The following is a 19,749-nucleotide window of genomic DNA, read 5'->3' as shown; positions in this document are numbered from 1 at the left end:
CACAAAGAAAGAGGAATTACACAAAGGAACTGTACCTGCAAAACTATGAAACTCTTCAACAGCTACTCAAGGATAGGACAAAGGAATTGTCCAATTAAGAACAGGCTAGGACCCCACCTCCATCTCCACCATCATCATTATCATCACCAGCATCATCAAGACCACCACCATCATCCCATCCTCCAACGCCATCATCCCCTCCTCCACCACCCCCACCTCCTCCTCCTCCACCCCTACCTCTATGCCCCTAAGTTGATCTCACCGTTGCTATTCTTGGAATATCATCTTCCTCTAATGGAGTTTCAACATTTAACTACAAATCAAAAGCGAAATAATTAGGTACGGCAGCTTTCCCATCAAGAAATGACCCGGAATTTGATACCAATGCCAACTTACCCGTGGCAGCAGCAGCGGGATACTCCTCGGATGGACTAATTGAACTAGTCCCAACTGAGAGCTTGAAGCATACATGTTTTGACATCAGTTCCACCTGTTCAATGTGATTTAAAACATCAAGCTGTATGAATTACAAGTTATAACCAGAATGAAAACACGGAAAATAGGAATTAACTACTTCTCTAGTCTGAATTGCTTCCAATATATCCTTCGAATCCATCCAGCGATCCCGTGCTTTCAGTTCATTTGGTTCCTACAATTTCATCCTTTCATAAATAAATCAGAATCGATAACATAAACAACGAAGAATAGAATCTAAATCAAAATCGAATATCTGGTTGGTATGATTTGGTTACAGTGACATCACGAAAAGCAAAGGAAACCTACGCTTCGTATCTATAGTCATATGGATGAAGCTCAATTAAACTAGAGGTAGAAAACGTTAACCTAACGAGATATCGAAACAATGTTCAATCACATAATATATTGTCTGGCACAAGCGTTAACCTAACGAGATATCGAAGTCTACATTGTTCATTCACATAATATATTGTCTGGCACAAATGAACAAGTTCAATTTTGATGTAATGGACCAGTAGGTATGTACTGAGTTGAAGTTCTTCGAAAATCCTCATTTAATTGTGCAGACTTGTGATCGTAAATTACAAGTTGAAGCACAAGTAAAGTAGAAGAAGAAAATGTTCGCTATCACATGAGAAATTGAACAGCTTAAACTAAGATCTGATCGTCGTTTTATAGTTCATTCAATGAGTCAACATGATGTATCACGTTTATAAATAAATTTTACCGAAACTGAGTCGGTTGGCTGGAAATGAAACTGAAGCATCGTGCTATAACTTGACATAACGCCAAGTAAACCTATGTGTTCCAATCAACAATCATCAGAAGTTTAATGCTCATTTAAATTAAGCGCAGAAAACGTTCACGATTGACAAGAAATTGAAGCTGAAAGAGAAATTAATTGTGATAAGTCTGCACAACATCATTTAATTGAACAGCTTAAACTTAGATTTGATCATAGTTTCGAAGTTCATTAAATGATGTATCACATGCATAAACAAATTCTACCAAAATTGAATCGATTGGCAGAAAGTGAAACTGAAGTATCACACTATAACTCCATAGAGCGCGAAGTAAACCTGTTCGTTCAAATCAACAATCATCAGAAGCTTAAAGATCATATAACTTAGGCGCAGAAAAACACGTCGATCTGCGATCAACAATGAATTGAAGCAAAAACTGAAATTAATCGTGATAAGACTGTACGGCATCATTTATTGAACTACATTCCACAACCAGCCACTGAACTCATGAGAGAGAGAGAGGGAGAGAGAGAGAGAGAGAGAGAGAGAGAGAGAGAGAGAGAGAGCTCAATGAGATTTTTGGTGGTGAGATCACCTTCAGTCTTGAAGGGGGTGTGCGGGCTCATTCTTGAAGGGGGTGTGCGGGCTCATTAGATTGTTTTATTTTTGGTTTTACAATAGTTTCTTGCAAAGTGTATTGCCTACTACATTTCCTAGCGGTTGTGAGATTTTTCTAGGCCAGGTTGTGTTGCCTTTCGGGTGGGTGACTTGCTTGTCTGAGTTTCGTATGTCCTTTTGGGGATAGTGAAACTAACTTCGATGTAAGAGCATACTTACTTCAGAGGGAGAAGAAAAGAAGAACAGAGAAATTGCTGGCTTTCCCCCTATCTTCTTATCAACTTAAAAAATGGTTTGAACACTTGTAATGATCACTCTAATTTGGGCACCAAAACAATCCCATCAAATAGGCATTGATGTTTGGATCAAGAAAATAGGCATTGTTTTTCTGTATATTTCCTATCAAAAGTGTTTCTTTCGTACACATTATACAGATTCTTTCATTAAGACAGCACAGAAATAAAGGAGGTGTGTTTTGTTTTTTCTTCTCTCAAAATGTCTTTGCTCTTAATGTTTTTCATTTTCTTCCTCTATGTTGGGAATTTGAGACTATATATTTTGTGTGGTAAATCTATTGCCTGTGTTGTTTACATTACAGATCGGATATGCAAAAGTTTAGCTTTTGTTTGGAATGATATGTTTTCATAGGGGAAAGATAAATGCAAAAATAGGCAGCAATAGAATGAGAACTTCATTGCTGGTGTAGACGATCAAGCTTGACATAGTGCTGATTGGCTGGTAAAACCACAACGTGTACAAAAGACGCCCTTTACCACCAGAAAAAGGGGTGGACACCAGCTCTCTGGTGTGTGCAGATACTTTTAGAGCTGGTGCTTTTGATCAGTTGAAGCAGAATGCAATTAAAGATAAGATTCCTTTTTATGGAAGGTAAATATACGCTTTCTCTTTTTCTCAACATTTACAAGTTGAAATGTCCTGCAATGTGTTTTTAAATTGTTTGGTTTTCATTTTCTTTTTTGGAAAAAAACGCCTTATATTTTTGGGCAGAACTCGTAGTTATTATTCGTTTGATGGATTTCCCTCTTAGCAAATGTGAACCTTCTATTGTGGTTGTTTGAATAGGTTATGCAATTCCGTGGTTTAGATTTTCAATTTCGGTTGCCCCATTCATCAAAATATGTTGTTTTGTTTACAGCTATGTGGAGTCAGATCCTGTTCAGATTGCAGTCGAAGGAGTAGACAGATTCAAGAAGGAGAATCGTGATCTCATAATTGTTGATACCAGTGGACGTCACGAACAAGAAGCTGCTCTCTTCAAAGAAATGCGTCAAGTTTCTGAAGCAACAGTATTGTGTCCACAGTACTGCAGCCTCCCGTTGTTGTTTATTAGGATTGCTTATTTCTTTTCTTGAATCTCCCAGAACCCTGATCTGGCTATATTTGTTATGGATGGCAGTATTGGTCAAGCCGCATATGATCAAGCTCAAGCATTCAAGCAAAGTGTCGCAATTGGAGCTGTGATTTTAACTAAGATGGATGGTCATGCAAAAGGTGGTGGTGCATTGAGTGCGTAAGTATCATATACTATGCTTTCAACAACTCTCTTCCAAGTCATCATCTTTTTGTCCTTTTTTTGTAAGTTGAGGGATGAAATTCCTCACTTCTATGTTTTGCGCAATCAGTAGAGTTTACCTGTGTGTTTAGTGTTTACCACACTTCGGCGTGGCCTAGTTTTGTGGTTGGCTGTGAATGAATCACAACGATAACAGAAAAACTGTACTTTTTTTTTTTTTGGATCAGCAGAAAAACTGTACTTGCAGTAAGAGATTTTCTAACTGCACGGTATTTTAACTGCAACTAATTTTTCGATTAGGTTAAGACAAATCAGATGAAATTGACCATCCAAACCATTTTGGAGAAAGTGAATCTGCCAGCTAACCGTACCTTGTTTCTTTGAAACATTCACCGGCATGTCCGTCTTGTCTATGGCACCTATCCCCCTTTATATTAAACCATATACTTCAGTGAACTGCCGTAACAATATTCGATGGTGATAAATCATATTTTTTAGGTAGACCTTTCACATTTTTCCCTTCCTACATGCAGAGTGGCTGCAACAAAGAGTCCTCTAATATTCGTTGGGACTGGAGAGCATATGCATGAGTTTGAAGTTTTCAACGTTCAACCATTTGCCAAACGTCTTATGGGTGAGCACCTCCCCCTTTCCATCATAATGCTTTGTTGTTCACTTGAATTTCAATTAGGCACGGGTGACTTGTCTGGTATCATTGACAAAATTCAAGAAGTTGAAGCAAAGGATCAACACCCTGAGCATATGCTGAAAATTCTAGACGGAAATTTCACCTTGCGGATGATGTATGATCTATATCAAAGCATGCTGAAAATGGGTCCAATGGGGCAGGTTTGTTTCAGTTATTTGGTTTGTTCTGAGTTTCGTTGAAGCTTGATTGAAGATAGGCTCAATAATCATGCTCAAAGTGACAAACTCTTTCCTAATCACCTGCTAATTGCTTGACAAAACTTCACGTTTTCCTTGTTATGTGAATTATTTTGCTGCCGTTAGCGTAAGCTTTTGCAGATTAGCAATTTGTGGTGTTGCAAATTACTGGTGAACTTCATGTGATTTATTAGCTCGAGCAAGAGCTTCTTTTTGCCTCGCAGTGCACAGGCCAAATTTCTTGTCCTTTTAGTGGCAGTATTTTTGCCTTTTTACATTCACTTTTTGATAAATGAATTCTGATACAGTGGATATTTGGATCTCTCTCTCTCTCTCTCTCTCTCTCTCTCTCGATTTTGATTGTAGATGATAGATACATTATAACTTTAATGTTCTGTGTAGGCCTTGTCATTGCTTCCGGGATTTAGTGCAGAGTTGATGCGAAAAGGCCAGGAAAAGGAAAGCCAGGAAAAGATCATTCAAACGTTACATGGTTATGATGGGTTCAACGACTAAAGAAGGCAAGTGACCTTTTCTAATGTGGACCTATTGTTCTTTTGGTGGTTAAATAAACTAGTGAAACTCAACAAAGTTCCATATTCAGTCTAACTATTGAATGCTAATACATTACTGTCTTGGGTAGTACAAACTACCTACCAACCTTGCGGAATACCCCGATTAGTCTGATATTTTTTTATTTATTGTTATCTACATATAACAGAGTTGGATAATACCGACCCAAAGCTCATAAAGGACCCGAGGATTATGCGGATAGCCAGGGGTTCAGGTCGACGGGTTGCAGAAGTGATGGAAATGCTGAAGGAGCTGAACGAGTACAGGCAACGCGCCAAGATTTTGAGCCAGATGAAGGAACTCAAGATTCTGAAGAAAGGAGGAATTAATGAGTTCCTTGTCCCGCAACATGAACGCGCAAAACATGAGCCAAGTCCTTCTCCCATAGATGATGAAGCAGATTGGTGGCATGTGTGGTTTACAAAGTTTGATGAAGCAAATGGGATCTGCTCCGCTGAAGACATGATGGGAACGTTCGGATATTATCCAAAAACTACAATACAATGCCAAAACTGATTTTGTTAATGCCAAAAATCTTAGCGCGCGCATGAAAGATTTGTACTGTGAGTTGAGTACAAGGCTTTGATGCATTATCGTTTTTCATTGGAAAACTGTATATATGGAGTTGGATAAAGAAAGTTTCTTTTAATACATGACTACATTTTTGTTTAGCATGGCAATTTCTTAGTTTAGAGAGTTTGGTACATTTTACACATGGTTTTCCTAATTAGTTTTTTTTTTTTGCCAATATATATTGTATATATTAGCAGGAGTTAGTGGAGGTGTAAGAGTTAGTACAGAGGGGTCCAGAAGCTATCCATAGTCCTGGCCCCCAAAGCCCCGCCCCTCGTGGGACTCGAACCTTGGTCACCATTGGGAGGAGGGAGATGAGTTACCAACTTCACTAGAAGTGGTTCTCATTTTCCTAATTAGCTTACGCGGCTTATTCCCATAAGAGGCTCTGGTGGAATTATCATCTCAATCATGGTCATGATCAAAGTATATGTGTTGATATATGCGAACCAATTACACAGTATTTCCATCGCCTCCTTCGGCAAAAATATGATCCGTAAGACGCCTTAGGAGATTTCCATCGCCTCCTTCGGCAAAATGATCCGTAACACGGCTTAGGAGAATTATGAATTACTATCAAATTGGCTTTTTGACCTTTTTGGTCCCCAAAGTATTTCCGCTGTGTCACTTTGGTCCACAATATTTCAATTCCTAACATTGCATCCCCAAAGTATCAATTTTGTATTTAAATGGTCCCTACGGCTCACGCCGTTCATTCCCTCCGTCAAAACTAAGGGCAAAGTTGGTATTTCACCTCAAAACAGTGTCGTTTGGTTGGAAACGGCTTTTTTGGTCCCCAAAGTATTTCCGCCATGCCTATTTGGTCTCCAAAGTATTTCCGTCATGCCAATTTGGTTCTCAATATTTCAATTGCCAACATTGCATCTCCAAAGTATCAATTTTGTGTTTAAATGCTCCCTGCGGCTCACGCCGTTCTTTCCCTCCGTCAAAACCAAGGGCAAGGTTGGTATTTTACCTCAAAACAGTGTCGTTTTGTTGGAAACATAGATTTTTCTTATTCATAATTCTCTTAGGGTTCTCATTGAAAACTTTAAAGTCAAAAAAATAATTATGACTCTTTAGGATAAAATGATCAAAAAATTAAGATCTTCGCACAAGTTCCAACAGATTGAAAATTTGAACACTTAATTTTTTTTACCATATTTTTTAATATATAAACAACCTCAAAAAATCAAGTATTTCAATTTTCAACCCGTTTGAACCGGTGCGAAATTTTAATTTTCTGATCATTTTATTCTAGAGGGTCATAAAAACCAAAACCTCGGAACCCAGAGGACTAAATTGACGGAGGGAAAGAACGACGTGAGCTGCAGGGAGCATTTAAACACAAAATTGATACTTTGGAGATGAAATGTTGGCCAATTTGAATATTGGGGACCAAATTGGCATGACGAAAATATTTTGGGGACCAAATTGGCATGGTGGAAATACTTTGGGGACCAAAAAAGTCAAAAAGCCGTTTCCAACCAAACGACACCGTTTTGAGGTGAAATACCAACTTTGCCCTTGGTTTTGACGGAGGGAATGAACGGCGTGAGCCGTAGGGATCATTTAAATACAAAATTGATACTTTGGGGATGCAATGTTAGCAATTGGAATATTGGGGACCAAAGTGGCACAACGAAAATACTTTGGGGACCAAAAAAGTCAAAAAGCCCTATCTAATTCAATTGTGTAAGAATTACTCTGTGCAAGACTAACCTGCGAGGAGTTACCTGTGAGGAGAGGATTACGTTGATAACATTAATAAATGTTTTGATTTGGTAAGGATTTGTTCTTCGTATATTTTTTTGATTGCATGACGACAACTTAAACAATAAAAAAAAGAAGAAGAAGTGATTTTGCATTTGTATAATTAAACATTACAAAATTAAAATCAACTGTGTTTTATTTATTAATTCCCGTTTGATTCCATAAACTATGGCATGCATTAATTCAACGTACGTAACTTGATTTAAAAAAACAAAGTGATGATTTTCAATAGGCTGGCCAAGTTATATCTAAAATCCATGCACAAAGGACCCAAGTTTCGTACTAAAAGAAAAGGCAAAAATAGTAGGAGTAATAATTAGAAATTAAACAAGTTAAAAAAACAATTCTTCTTTTTTGTGTCATGCAATATGTTGTTTTATTCCTCATATCTTTTTTTTTTTAATCTGAAACGCAAAATTGCATTCAATAAAGCCATACGGCATCTACAATTTCCGTCCAAAACAAAGATACGTATACAACCAATCCGGATCGAACTAAAATATAATCAATAAACACATAAAGCAAAGTGTGTTTATTGATATATCGTACATAACTGTTTCTGATACAAAACTCAATATAAAATAAAGCTTTTTTTTATTTTGGTTAAACAAATTATCAAGCTTGATTTTATTTTTTGTTGAAAAAGATATCCTCTTACTCACAAATTTAAGCAAATTTTTATTTTGCTTCACGTGAATGACCCAATGTAGACAGTACATAAAAGGAATTCAAATCTTATGTCAAAAAAAAAATATTTTTTAATGCATTTTATGAACCTAGCAAGTTTGGTTGAGCCCATAAACACCCTAGTAGAGCCGCACCTGACGTTTGGGCAATTTTGTTGTGATGCAACTTTGATGGGTCTATGAGTTCCCTGTGATGAATCACTCTTGAAAGGAACCGAAACGAAAACAAATCTATATGCATTATTTTTGTTTGATTTCTACATATTTTTCTAATTTGATTTCTATGTTATAACATTTAATTCAGTGATTTGATCATTCCAGTCAAGGTTATGATCAAAACTATGATGACGTATGCAAATGCGCACATGCCTTCTTGTCCCAGGTTCCTTTTGATCTTTGTATCTAATTTCAACGATTAATAAAAATATTTTCGCCGTTTGTATAAATGATGATGTATGCAAATCAATTACGATATTATATACACGACCATCTCTTCCGTGCATTATGTTGTTCAAATTGCTGAAAGTTACTCTGTGCAAGATTTATCGATATCTCTGATGAATAATCTTGACTTTCTTCTGTTGAGATAAAAAAAAAAAAAAAAAACCGCTTAGAGAGAGTGAGCGGTGATTTGGTAGAGATCTCTCCGTTGCGTTTTTTTTTTTCTATTTATCACACGGCTATAAATCGAACAAAATAAAATGATCAATCAGACGACTACAAAAATAAAGCACGTCACGTACATAGTCTGAAACCATATAAAAAAAGTCCACTCTCATGTTATTATATAAACGTGGAAACAACTGTGCCTAAAAACACTTTCCAACAGAGTGTCTGAAAACATGATATGACTAATCTGGGTAGGTTTCACACTTGAGCTTACCAAAACCTAATTCCATATTACATGATTTCGAATTGGCATATGATCATATGCTCCTTGGGACAGACCACTGGCATGACATTATAGTTTACTATACTATTATTAATAAGTTCAGGTCAATGATAAAAAAATTACATTTTTTTTTCTTTCCTTTTTCTATTGCCTGTGAATTCCCAGATTCAGAAAAACAAAAACAAATGGAATTGAGGTCCATGGACCATGGTAATTTGCTGGGACAGTTCATATTACAATTTTTATTATTGTTTTTCTTAATAATTCAGAATGGATTCCAATAACGATCGACAATCTTATGTCGCGTGGTCAGACCGCGCGCAAACAAGAAGTCTCCTTCTACGTAGGACTATTTCGCTGAGAGGGTAACACAAACTTAATCTGCTATTAGTGTTAATAGTTTTCATTTGTATTAAAATGAGCATAAACTAGCGGCAAGGGGTTAGCCTAGTAGTCAAGGCTTCGAACATAGGAGAGTTTGCTCCCTTCTAAGGCTTCAGGTTAGAAACCTCCTAGGAGCTATTCACTCTTTTGGGGTCAGTTCATACTCCATACAGACTGCTCCGACTTTAATTAGACTCCCTGCAAGTGAACTGTTAGATTGAGCTCAAGAATTAGTCGAGGTGCATGTAAGCTGACCCGGACACTTGAGTTTAGTTTTTCAAAAGAGATCATATACTCCCTTTGGCTTGCCTTTTGAACGGCAATATTATTGATTTATCGCCAGGACTGATAGGGAACCAAGTAAAGAAAAGCCAATAAACTATAGTACTATAACATTAATATGAATTAATATGAGAAAAATGATTAAACAACCATGTTAGTCTGCTAGCTTTTAAGGGTTTTTGGTGCTCATTCTGTGCTTTTTGTGGGTGTCTGTGTATGTTCCCTATATTGTTTGTTGGTGGCTTGCCAACCTACCATTCTTTCTTGCTTATTGGTTTGGCATATGTTTTTGTTCGGGCTTGGGCAGCATTCAGCAGCGTTCAATCTCATCATCCGTCTCGACAATCAATGATTCAAATTTTAAAGAATTCTTTTGAAATCCGAACCGTCCAATAGCGTTCTGGACAACAAGATTGAGCACGCGCTATTGAATTCTGCTATCCCTAAGGAACAAAAAGCCCCCATTCCATTTTTGTAGGGGTATGTGCTAACCTAGTTGGGTTATGACTCCCTATCTTTTATGCTTGTGCGGCTAATTATCATTTAACTCGTTCAATTTTTGCATTTTTCGAGTTATTAATTTTTTTTCGTTTGGAAAGAATTATTAATCAAAGAAGAGAGTAGTTTTTTATTTGGTATCTTTGCGTTATGGGTTTACTTTGACCAAAATAAAAATCAAATTAAGTAAATCAAGCCGATGATAATTCTTTTAAACAAAATCAAAGAAAGACAAGCCAATTATAACTCTGGAAAACCAAACCAAACTAATTCTTTCGGTCGGTTCGGTTTTGTCGATTTTTATTTTTCCTCGAATTTTTTTATTGGCTTCTTCTGTAGTATCAAACATCGATTGGATTATTTCGATACGGGACGCGGTCTTCATGCAATATTGTGCGAGACTCCTGTTCCCACGTATAGATTTTGTCTGAGTTATGTACGCATAAACAGGTGAATACTAATTTAATTAGTAATTTGCGAAACGTCACCGATGAGAAAGCGAGACCTGATTTACGTTAATATGCACAAACATATATGTGGATGAATATATTGAATTTGGTATTCAACACGATGTATCAATTAATTCCGACATCAATTTCACCCTCTAGTGATTGTGAGACGATTAATTGGACCAGCACAAGAGTTGATAGCGCAAAGGTGTCGGGCCAAAACTCAAACGGAAAACTTCAAGCAAAATATAGAAGAAAAAAAAATTGAAAACAGAGATATAGAAAAAAAAAACATCCATTTTATGAAAGGATGCTGATTTCTTGGAGAGAGAGAGAGAGAGAGAGAGAGAGAGAGAGGTGGTCACAAGAATACTGGCAGGAACAACCTTAATTATAAGAAACGAAGGATATACCCCATTAGGGGAGGCACATATTAACACACTCAATAAATAACAATCTAGTAATCTCCCAAAACCCTTTCTCTCACATCTCCCCAAGAAAAAGTAATTTCCAACCCCATAATTTCCCTATGAATCAATTGATTCTCCTCTTTTCACTTCTGCTTTCTATTTTCTGCTATGTTGAAGCACAAGCACAATCACCCTCGAACCAGAACAACTCGACTTCTTCGCAAAATACATTCAACAATTTCCAGCCGAGCATTGCGGTAGTACTTGTGATCTTGGTTATATTGATTCTAGTGTCCATAGTCCTGGCTATGTACACGAAATTCGGCCGCAGGATCGGTGTACTTCCCGACAACAATCGACAAACTCTAACCGGGTTAATGAGACCGGGTGCAATATCATCCGGGATCGATAGGATAGTGATCGAGTCGCTTCCGTTTTTCAAGTTCTCTTCCCTCAAAGGGCTAAGGGGAGGGCTGGAATGCGCGGTTTGTCTCTCCAAATTCGAAGACGTTGAGGTTCTTCGGTTATTGCCCAAGTGCAAACACGCGTTTCACATCAATTGCGTCGATCAGTGGCTAGAAAACCACTCCAGTTGTCCTCTTTGCAGGCAGAAAATCAGCGTGGATGATTTAACGTACTCGAATAGTATGAGGTTTATGTCGAGCCAGTCGGAGGTGAGGGGGGACTCGAACGTGGAGCTGTTTGTTCAGAGGGAGGACAGTCGCCGACATGGGTCTTCCAGATTTAGCATTGGAGGCAGTTTTAGGATATTCGAAAAGGGTGTCGTAAAGGAAGATGAGTTGCCAATCCGAGAAGATTGCGAAGGCGTTGAGGAAGATGATAAGTTTTTCCATAAGTTCAATCACAAGATCATTATCTCCGATGCTGTTCAAACGAAAAATACTAATGCTGTGCTGAAGAGCAGGTGGAGCAATCTTAGTTCCTCCGACCTTCTGTTCTTGAATTCAGAAATGCTCGGCGATGTCTCGAGCAATAGGTTTCCTCCTCTGGATTCAAACACGCGAGAATACTCGACTACACGGGCGACTGAAGAGGGTGGAATCTCGAAGATCAAGGAGGAGATGGAGAGGAAAAGGGATTTCGAAACCAAGGTTGGTGTGTTAAACCAGAACGATTCATACCCATTATCAAGTGGAGGTAATACTTCAAATCCAAAGAGAAATTTGCATCCGAACGAGAAGAGATCGATGTCGGAGATAGCCGTTCATTCGAGATTCAAGGAAGCCAATACGAGGGGTAATGGTGTAGTCATGGAATCCTCTGTTCCTGATAATGCTGCCAAGGAGGAAAGATTGAAGAGGCTTTGGTTGCCGATTGCGCGAAGAACGGTTCAACGGTATGCTAATAGAGATAAAAAGTCTCAACAATCGGATTATAACACAAGACAATCAATGAATGTGTAGCATCAATGATTAGCTTCTCAAAATTTCTGTGTTTTAACTGATGTTTTGGAGGTTGAAGTTCTTCAATCAGTCCAAGAAATGTCTCGTTTAGGTCGCGTTATTTCGTTCGGTAGGACTAGACATATACTTTTTGTTGGATTATTTCCAGAATTTCTCATGAACTCCATAGAAAGCTTTATTTTTTATTTTTCCAAGTTATTGATTTATAGACCCATATATGTCATGTAAATTAATTATCAAATAAGATAAAAATCGTTCCTCAATTGATATCTTGATTTCCAAGTTGAAAGAGTCTCTTTCATTGGTGATGCTGTAAAAGTCAACTTCTGAATCCTATATCTACTACGAGAAAGTATCCTTAAATTGTCTTAAGTTTGAATTTTCCTATTTGGTGAGGGTTTTATATATGGGTTTCGGCCCCACTACTAATCTCGGATATATGTAAACCCTCGACTCAATATACTCAAGTTATTTTTCTTTCGATAACAATATGTCCGAGCTGATTTGCGTGCACGTCTATTAATTTCGAGGTCTTGAAGTTAGATACCGGACAAATTCTTTCGTGCCTTTTAAGGTTTGAAATATTTGACCTCCGTAGAGTTCGAACATATAATCTCATGTCAATATATACCTAGTTATTACAGGACCTAGATTTCCTGCAGTATCGTACTGGTTCAGCAAATGAGATTTGCCCGTTAGAAAATTACACCGACCATAGATGACCCTTCTAACGGAAAAATTATCCAGTGGCCACCACATGACCCACACACAAATTGTATTCCCCACACTAACGCGGTAATGTGCATGGGAAGGCTCTTGGAGCATTACTTTAGAAGCACCGTATAATTTCACCTTTAACACACAGTAATTTTTTTTTTTTTTGAAACACACAGTATTTTTCATTTCGCGGCACTTGTTTATTTTATTTTTGAACCACGACACTTATTTATTTTTTGAATCGCGACACTTGGTTAGGGGTGGGCATCGTATCGTGTTATCTTATGTTTGTGTCAGAATTCTCTAAACTATAACCCGATCTGTTTAGTTTTATGTGTTATCGTATTGTGTCATATTCGTGTTCAGTATCCAAAATATCTAATCCCAACCTGCTAATTTTGTATCGGATTCTCGAATTGTATCTAAAATTTCCAACCCTTTACTTGGTGACCTGAGTGATGTACATACGTAGTACTCCGTATTACTTTAAGGAGGCAATTTGCTACTCCAAATTAATTCAATCAGGGGGTAAATCGGTCCAACTGATCTCCCATGATCCACATGAGCAAGATCAACGTCACGTGATCCTGATTTTTGTGAGCCTCTTATGGATGATTAATTTTCAACCTTCTGATCTTCCTTGATCCACAACCTGCCATTTTTGTGCTAGCTACATGAGATAATTAAGTTCTTAAATTATTTTCGGGAATTGCCAATTGCCCATAAAATATTGCAATTTGCACAATCAGGCCACTAATTTATAAAGCATTTTTTTAGTGTCCTATAGTACATAACGTTGACATTTTTTGCTATAATAATTTTCAGATACCCACTCTTTTTATTAATGCCAGTTCACCACCAAACTCAACTTTGGCATTCTATTCTTTGTCAACAATATCCACAGTACCCATAAAAATGTTTTCACTTGGATTTTCAATATCAACCTACCTGGAACATTCCTTGTTGTAATGCCGTCGTGTCCTTAATCCTAATTTTTTTTTATTGAAAGAAATTGCCAGAAGGCGTGTCCTTAGTCCTATTGATCTTTGTTTTTGCATTTTGAAAGATTACTGAATTCTTTTTTCCGCTAATAAAAAAAATCCACATAACTGATCCAAAAAATTAACTCTAATATGTGCAAATAGCACAACCCATTTACACATAGTCAAGAGGGCCTACAAATGGAAGGGAATGTTTTAATCCTTACCAACTTGATCTTGTTGCCCCTAGTAGCAACCCACATAGTCAAGGGGCACTCTACAGTCGATGATCATAGAACTGAAGGGATATTCCAATTCTTGCCAACTTCATTTTGCTATCCCTGACAACAAACATGCGTGAACTATTTCAAGAAGTACATTTCCGGATAGTCAAAAGTCTATCTTCTGGGAGTCTTTTCACACTAATATAAGCAGCTTTTGTACCTCCAAAACTCAAATCTCTTCACACTAATTAAGGAGTTTTTTGTGTCTCATCTCAACCTCTACATATCCGTTTGGACAACATCAATAACTGGAAAAAGCATTTTATGGAGTTCATGAGAAATCCTGGCAACAATCCAGCAATATATGTGTGTGTGTGTATTATGTACAGTAACACTACCTAAACGAGACATTTCTTCGGATGATCGAAGAAATTCATGCAACCGCCAAACTATCAAAAAAACACAAAATTTGTGAGGCCAATAGTTGAAGTCACACATTCAATGATTCTCTTGTGTAAGTCATCTGTCTAAACTTATTATCCCTGTTATTAGAATACCAATGAACTGTTTTCCGCGCAATCGGCAACCAAAGCCTCTTCAATCTTTCCTCTCTGGTAGCGTTCTCAGGAACAGAGGATTCCCTAAAACTATTACTCCTCATGTTGAATTCCTTGAATCTTGGATGAACAACTATCTCCGACATCGATCTCTTCTCGTTCGGATGCAAAGTTCCTTTTGGGTTTGAAGTATCAGCACCACTTGATAATGGATATGAACTCATCTTTTCGACTCCACCCTCTTTAGTTGCCCGTGCAGTCGAGTTTTCCAGCGTGTTTGAATCGAAAGTAGAAAACCTATTGCTCGAGACATCGCCAAGCATTTCTGAATTCAAGAACAGAAGGTCGGAGGAACTAAGATTGCTCCACCTGCTCTTCAGCACAGCATCAGACATGATGATCTTGTGATTGAACTTATGCAAAAACTTGTCATTTTCGTCGACAACATCGCTTTCTTCTCGGATTGGTAACTCGTCTTCCTTTTCGACACCCTTTTCGAGTTTCCTAAAACTGCTTCCGATGCTAAACCTGGATGACGGTTGTCGACTATCCTCCCTCTGAACAAACAGCTCCACGTTCGAGTCCTCCCTCACCTCCGACTGGCTCGATAAAAACCTCAAACTGTTCGTGTAGGTTAAATCCTCGACGCTGATCCTCTGCCTGCAAAGAGGACAGCTGGAGTGGTTTTGTAGCCACCGATCGACGCAATCGATGTGAAACGCGTGTCTGCACTTGGGCAATAACCGGAGAACTTCAACGTCTTCGAATTTGGAGAGACAGACCGCGCATTCCAGCCCTCCCCTTAGCCCTCTGAGGGCAGAGAACTTGAAAAACGGAAGCGATTCGATCACTGTTCTATCGATCCCAGAAGATCGCGGATCCTGTCTTATAATTAGCCCGTCTGGAGTTTCTTGATTTGTTCGAACTGCGCTGATTCGGAGACAGAATCTTGTGTACAGAGCTAGAACTATGGATAGCAAAATCGTTAAGATCAAGAACAGAATTATTACTGTAAAGCTTAGTTGGAAATTGCCGGCTGTGTTTTGTGAAGCTGGGTTGTTCTGGTCTGAGGAAAATTGTGCTTCAGCATGGCAGAAAACAGAGAGGAGAAGTGAAGAGAGGAGAATCAAGTGATTCATTGGGAATTAATATTTGTTTTGGGAATTATGAATTCTGTTTTTACTTGGAAAGTTTGAATAAAGATTTGAGAGAAAGGGTTTTTGACATTGTATGCGGTTTGGCTAACAATCGGTTCGGACGGGATTGTCATCCCTAAGATATTGGCAGGTATAGCCTTAAAATAAATAAATAAAAAATCATTTGGGGTTTCTGTTTCGATTTTATATGATAACCAAATCGAACCAGAATATTATGACATAAATATCCAGATATAAATACCCCTATATACTGAAATACACCCACATATATACCTTTATTATGTTGTTTTGACAATGAATATTAAGTGTCTTTGAACATATGGAGTATTAGGTAGTTTTCCATTTCGATATTTTGTTAGACAATGGATTTGGGGGTCTTTGAAGCTATGGTGTAATAGTGTATTAGTTTGTCAGATTTTTTGGATACTTTTTTCTGTGTGGATATTTTGTGTCGTTCACTCTGGTAAAAATTTTGACCACCGGATTCAGTGAAAAACTATACGTAACAGGTAACCATGGTTTTAGATACGGTTTAGATAAAATGAAAGTCGCCTATTTTGGTTATGATTTTGGTTTCAGGTATATGTTTCGGTTTCGATTTTTGTTTTGCCAATAACTGAACCGAATTGCACCGTTGTCAGTCTCTCTCTCTCTCTAGAAAACCACAAGAAATTAAGTTGTTTTGAATTTTCTATCCCGACGTGAATGACGTGCCTTTGACTGGACGGGAGAAGAGATTAGTTAAGGTGCGTGCAAGTTTGTCTAGACACCCTTAACTGTCAAGAAAAAAAAGAAAAAGAAATACCTAACCACTCGTGCATAGGAACTTTTTCTTATTTGTTCTTGGAACAAAATCACGTCCCATTAGCCCCAACTAGTTGACGCAATACTCGTCACCTAATAACAGAGGAGATCCGTGCTTCGATCGTCGCCTACATTCTATTAATCTCTATGTGGGCTCAGTTCATACGGAATTTTGTCCTGCTTTAATTAGGCCCTCTGGTATTAGCCTTGGAATTGGTCTTCGATTAAATCGAGCCATTGCGCTAGAGACCGAATTATTAAGAGAAAAAAACAATCATGTCTTGTTTTTTCATTGGTGGTTTCGCAAATTGCTAACTAGACTATTATATTCACTTGATGATCTACAAATAATTCTGTCAAACGAGGGAAGTCTATAACTGTCCATTAAAAATAAGGATCGAAATAAAACTGGCCGAAGAATTTAGTTTGGTTTGGTTTGGTTTTCCAGAGTTATGGTTTGCTTCGGTTCGAAACGAACCGATACGTATAATAGTAACACATCACATGAACCCAGTAATCCTAGTAACCCTCTACCCAGTAAATTAACTAACACATCCATTGGCCGTGACCCTAATGCTATCTTTTCCAGATTTTTTTAGTCAAGTATGATACTCTCATCGTCTCAAAAAGATTGTTTGGTCCGTAAAACGAGAACATAAAAATTATTGACTTTTATCAAAAAATTCCAAAAAAGCTCATTGATATCTAGCAAATTGCGGGAAAAATTTAAAGCAATATCTTTCACCCCAACTCAAACATCACGCGTGACGCATTCTGTTGAACATTCATACTGTCTTTCACATTTTTTTTTTATGTTTTCTGCTCTTGATGAGTCTTTTTTCTCTATTGTTTTGCTATCGTAAGGTCCATGTGCTGGATTGTCACAATAAATTAGAAGTTTTTTCATGCTATTTTATGTGTTCACACTCAATAAGGAGTGTTTGTTTCTCAACAAGCATATATGCGTTAAGACGTCGTTAATAACTGAAAATAGCGTTTTATCCAAACAAACGTATATGAAATCCTGGAAATTATCCAAACCAAGGTATATCAATTCCTATTGAACACTACAAAAAAAAAAAAAAGAAGAAGACATTTCTTTGAATGATCGAAGAACTTCAACCTCCAAAACATCAATAAAACACGAACATTGAGAGGCTAATACTAGTTGAAGTTACACATTCAACGATTGTCTCGTGTAATTAGTCTGTTGAGACTTTTTATCCCTATTGTACCATTGAATTGTATTTCGCGCAATCGGCAACCAAAGCCTCTTCAATCTTTCCTCTCTGGTAGCATTCTCAGGAACAGAGGACTCCCTAACACTATTACTCCTCGTATTCACGTCCTTGAATCTTGAATGAACGGCTATCTCAGACATCGACCTTTTCTCATTCGGGCGCAATTTCCTCGTTGGATCCGAAGTATTAGCACCACTTGGTAATGGGTGTGAATCGTTCCTCTCCGTCTCCTCGTTAATCTTCGAGATTCCACCCTCTTCAGTCGCCTGCGTAGTCGAGCTTTCGTGTGTGTTTGAATCCAAAGGGGAAAACCTATTGCTTGAGACATCACCAAGCATTTCTGAATTCAAGAACAGAAGGTCGGAGGAACTAAGATTGCTCCACCTGCTCTTCAGCACAGCATCGGACATAATGATCTTGTGATTGAACTTATTCAAAAACTTGTCGTTTTCGTCCACGCCATCGCCATCTTCTTGGATTGAGAACTCGCCTTCCTTTTCAACACCCTTTTCGAGTTTCCTAAAACTGCTTCCGATGCTAAATCTCGAAGACCCGTGTCGACGACTATCCTCCCTCTGAACAAACAGCTCCACGTTCGAGTCCTCCCTCACCTCTGACCGGCTCGATGAAAACCTCAAACTGTTCGAGTAGGTTAAATCCTCGACGCTGATTCTCTGCCTGCAAAGAGGACAAGTGGAGTGGCTTTCTAGCCACTGGTCAACGCAATTGATGTGAAACGCGTGCTTGCACTTTGGCAATAACCGAAGAACTTCAATGTCTTCGAATTTGGAGAGACAAACCGCGCATTCCAGCCCTCCCCTTAACCCTCTAAGGGCAGAGAACTTGAAAAACGGGAGCGATTCAATCACTGTCTTATCGATCCCCGAAGATCGTGGACCCGGTCTAGCTAACCCGTCTGGAATTCGTTGGTTGTTGCGAACTGCGCGGGCTCTGTACCAGAATCTTGTGTATATAGCTAGAAGTACGGACAGTATAATCATGAAAATCAAGAATACGATTACCGCTGCAAAGCTTGGATCGAAATTGGCGCCGTTCTGGCCTGCGGATGGTTGTGCTTCAACATAGCAGAAAACAGAAAGGAGAAGTGGAAAGAGGAGAATCAAGTGATTCATTGGGAAGTTTGAGAAGGGCTTTGGACGTTGAGTAGGAATAGACAGGTGTTTGACGTTGAAAATTTTTCCGTTCTAAACTCAGCCCCGGAATTCTTAATCCTAGCTCTGCCACTGCACACACTCTGTTTCTCTCCCTCTCTCACACAGTTTCTCTCCCTCTCTCACACACAGAGAGAGACAGCCCGCTGACACACAGAAATCAGCATCTGGAAGAAAATGGCAATGTATACGAAATGGCTACAAAACATTAGTGATCCAGTTCATATGGGATTTTGTCCGGATTTGATGAGCCCCCTGCTGATAGCCGTGGGATTAGTCTTCGATTTAATAAACCATTGGCCTTGAGACCAAATTATTTAGAAAAAAACAATCACGTACGTCTTGCTTTTTTTCATGGGTACGTAGTAGTTCTGCAAATTGCTAACTAGAGTAGTATTCATTTGATGCACAAGGCTTATCTGCAGTCCACGTTTGTACTGCAGAGGTGCGGTTGGAGTGTTCACAACCTTCGGATGGTGTTTTGAATGGTCGAGATTTTAAAAAAAAAATTCCCGTTTTTTAAAATTTGAATCGTTGAATGCAAAGATGAACAGCTGTGATATAACTACATGGGCTCTCTACAGTTGGACTGCAGAGAAGCCGGGGTCATTTGATTATCCATTAATAACTGGGAGATTTAAAAATTCATCATTATTGTCCTCTTCACTTATGAATTCATCCTGTCCTTTTCAGCAA

At 38.3% G+C, this 19,749-nt stretch overlaps 3 protein-coding genes and 1 pseudogene across 3 annotated transcripts; 2 read left to right on the top strand and 2 right to left on the bottom strand.

Moving 5' to 3' along the window:
- Positions 1–2,569: 2,569 nt before the first annotated feature.
- On the top strand, positions 2,570–5,447 carry LOC131327469 (signal recognition particle subunit SRP54 2-like; annotated as a pseudogene).
- A 5,376-nt stretch (positions 5,448–10,823) lies between these two features.
- LOC131325497 (putative RING-H2 finger protein ATL12) lies at positions 10,824–12,464 on the top strand. Its single transcript, XM_058357792.1, has one exon. The coding sequence runs from the start codon at positions 10,897–10,899 to the stop codon at positions 12,199–12,201; it is 1,305 nt and encodes a 434-aa protein (XP_058213775.1). The 5' UTR covers positions 10,824–10,896; the 3' UTR covers positions 12,202–12,464.
- A 1,870-nt stretch (positions 12,465–14,334) lies between these two features.
- LOC131327468 (E3 ubiquitin-protein ligase ATL42-like) lies at positions 14,335–15,818 on the bottom strand. The gene has a single exon (XM_058360633.1). It carries the CDS (start codon positions 15,816–15,818, stop codon positions 14,613–14,615), a length of 1,206 nt encoding a protein of 401 aa, XP_058216616.1. The 3' UTR covers positions 14,335–14,612.
- A 1,903-nt stretch (positions 15,819–17,721) lies between these two features.
- On the bottom strand, positions 17,722–19,300 carry LOC131325496 (putative RING-H2 finger protein ATL12). The gene has a single exon (XM_058357791.1). The coding sequence runs from the start codon at positions 19,012–19,014 to the stop codon at positions 17,815–17,817; it is 1,200 nt and encodes a 399-aa protein (XP_058213774.1). The 5' UTR covers positions 19,015–19,300; the 3' UTR covers positions 17,722–17,814.
- Positions 19,301–19,749: the final 449 nt, after the last annotated feature.

Source organism: Rhododendron vialii, chromosome 5a (assembly GCF_030253575.1).
Source record: "Rhododendron vialii isolate Sample 1 chromosome 5a, ASM3025357v1".
NCBI classification, from domain to species: Eukaryota; Viridiplantae; Streptophyta; class Magnoliopsida; order Ericales; family Ericaceae; genus Rhododendron; species Rhododendron vialii.
The sequence above is the reverse complement of the archived record's forward strand: the minus strand, read 5'-3'. Positions and strand labels throughout refer to the sequence as shown.

What these genes read in the sequence shown, in the direction of transcription:
- LOC131325497 (XM_058357792.1), top strand. Translation starts at nt 10,897, where the DNA reads ATGAATCAATTGATTCTCCTCTTTTCACTTCTGCTTTCTATTTTCTGC.
- LOC131327468 (XM_058360633.1), bottom strand. Translation starts at nt 15,818, where the DNA reads ATGAATCACTTGATTCTCCTCTCTTCACTTCTCCTCTCTGTTTTCTGC.
- LOC131325496 (XM_058357791.1), bottom strand. Translation starts at nt 19,014, where the DNA reads ATGAATCACTTGATTCTCCTCTTTCCACTTCTCCTTTCTGTTTTCTGC.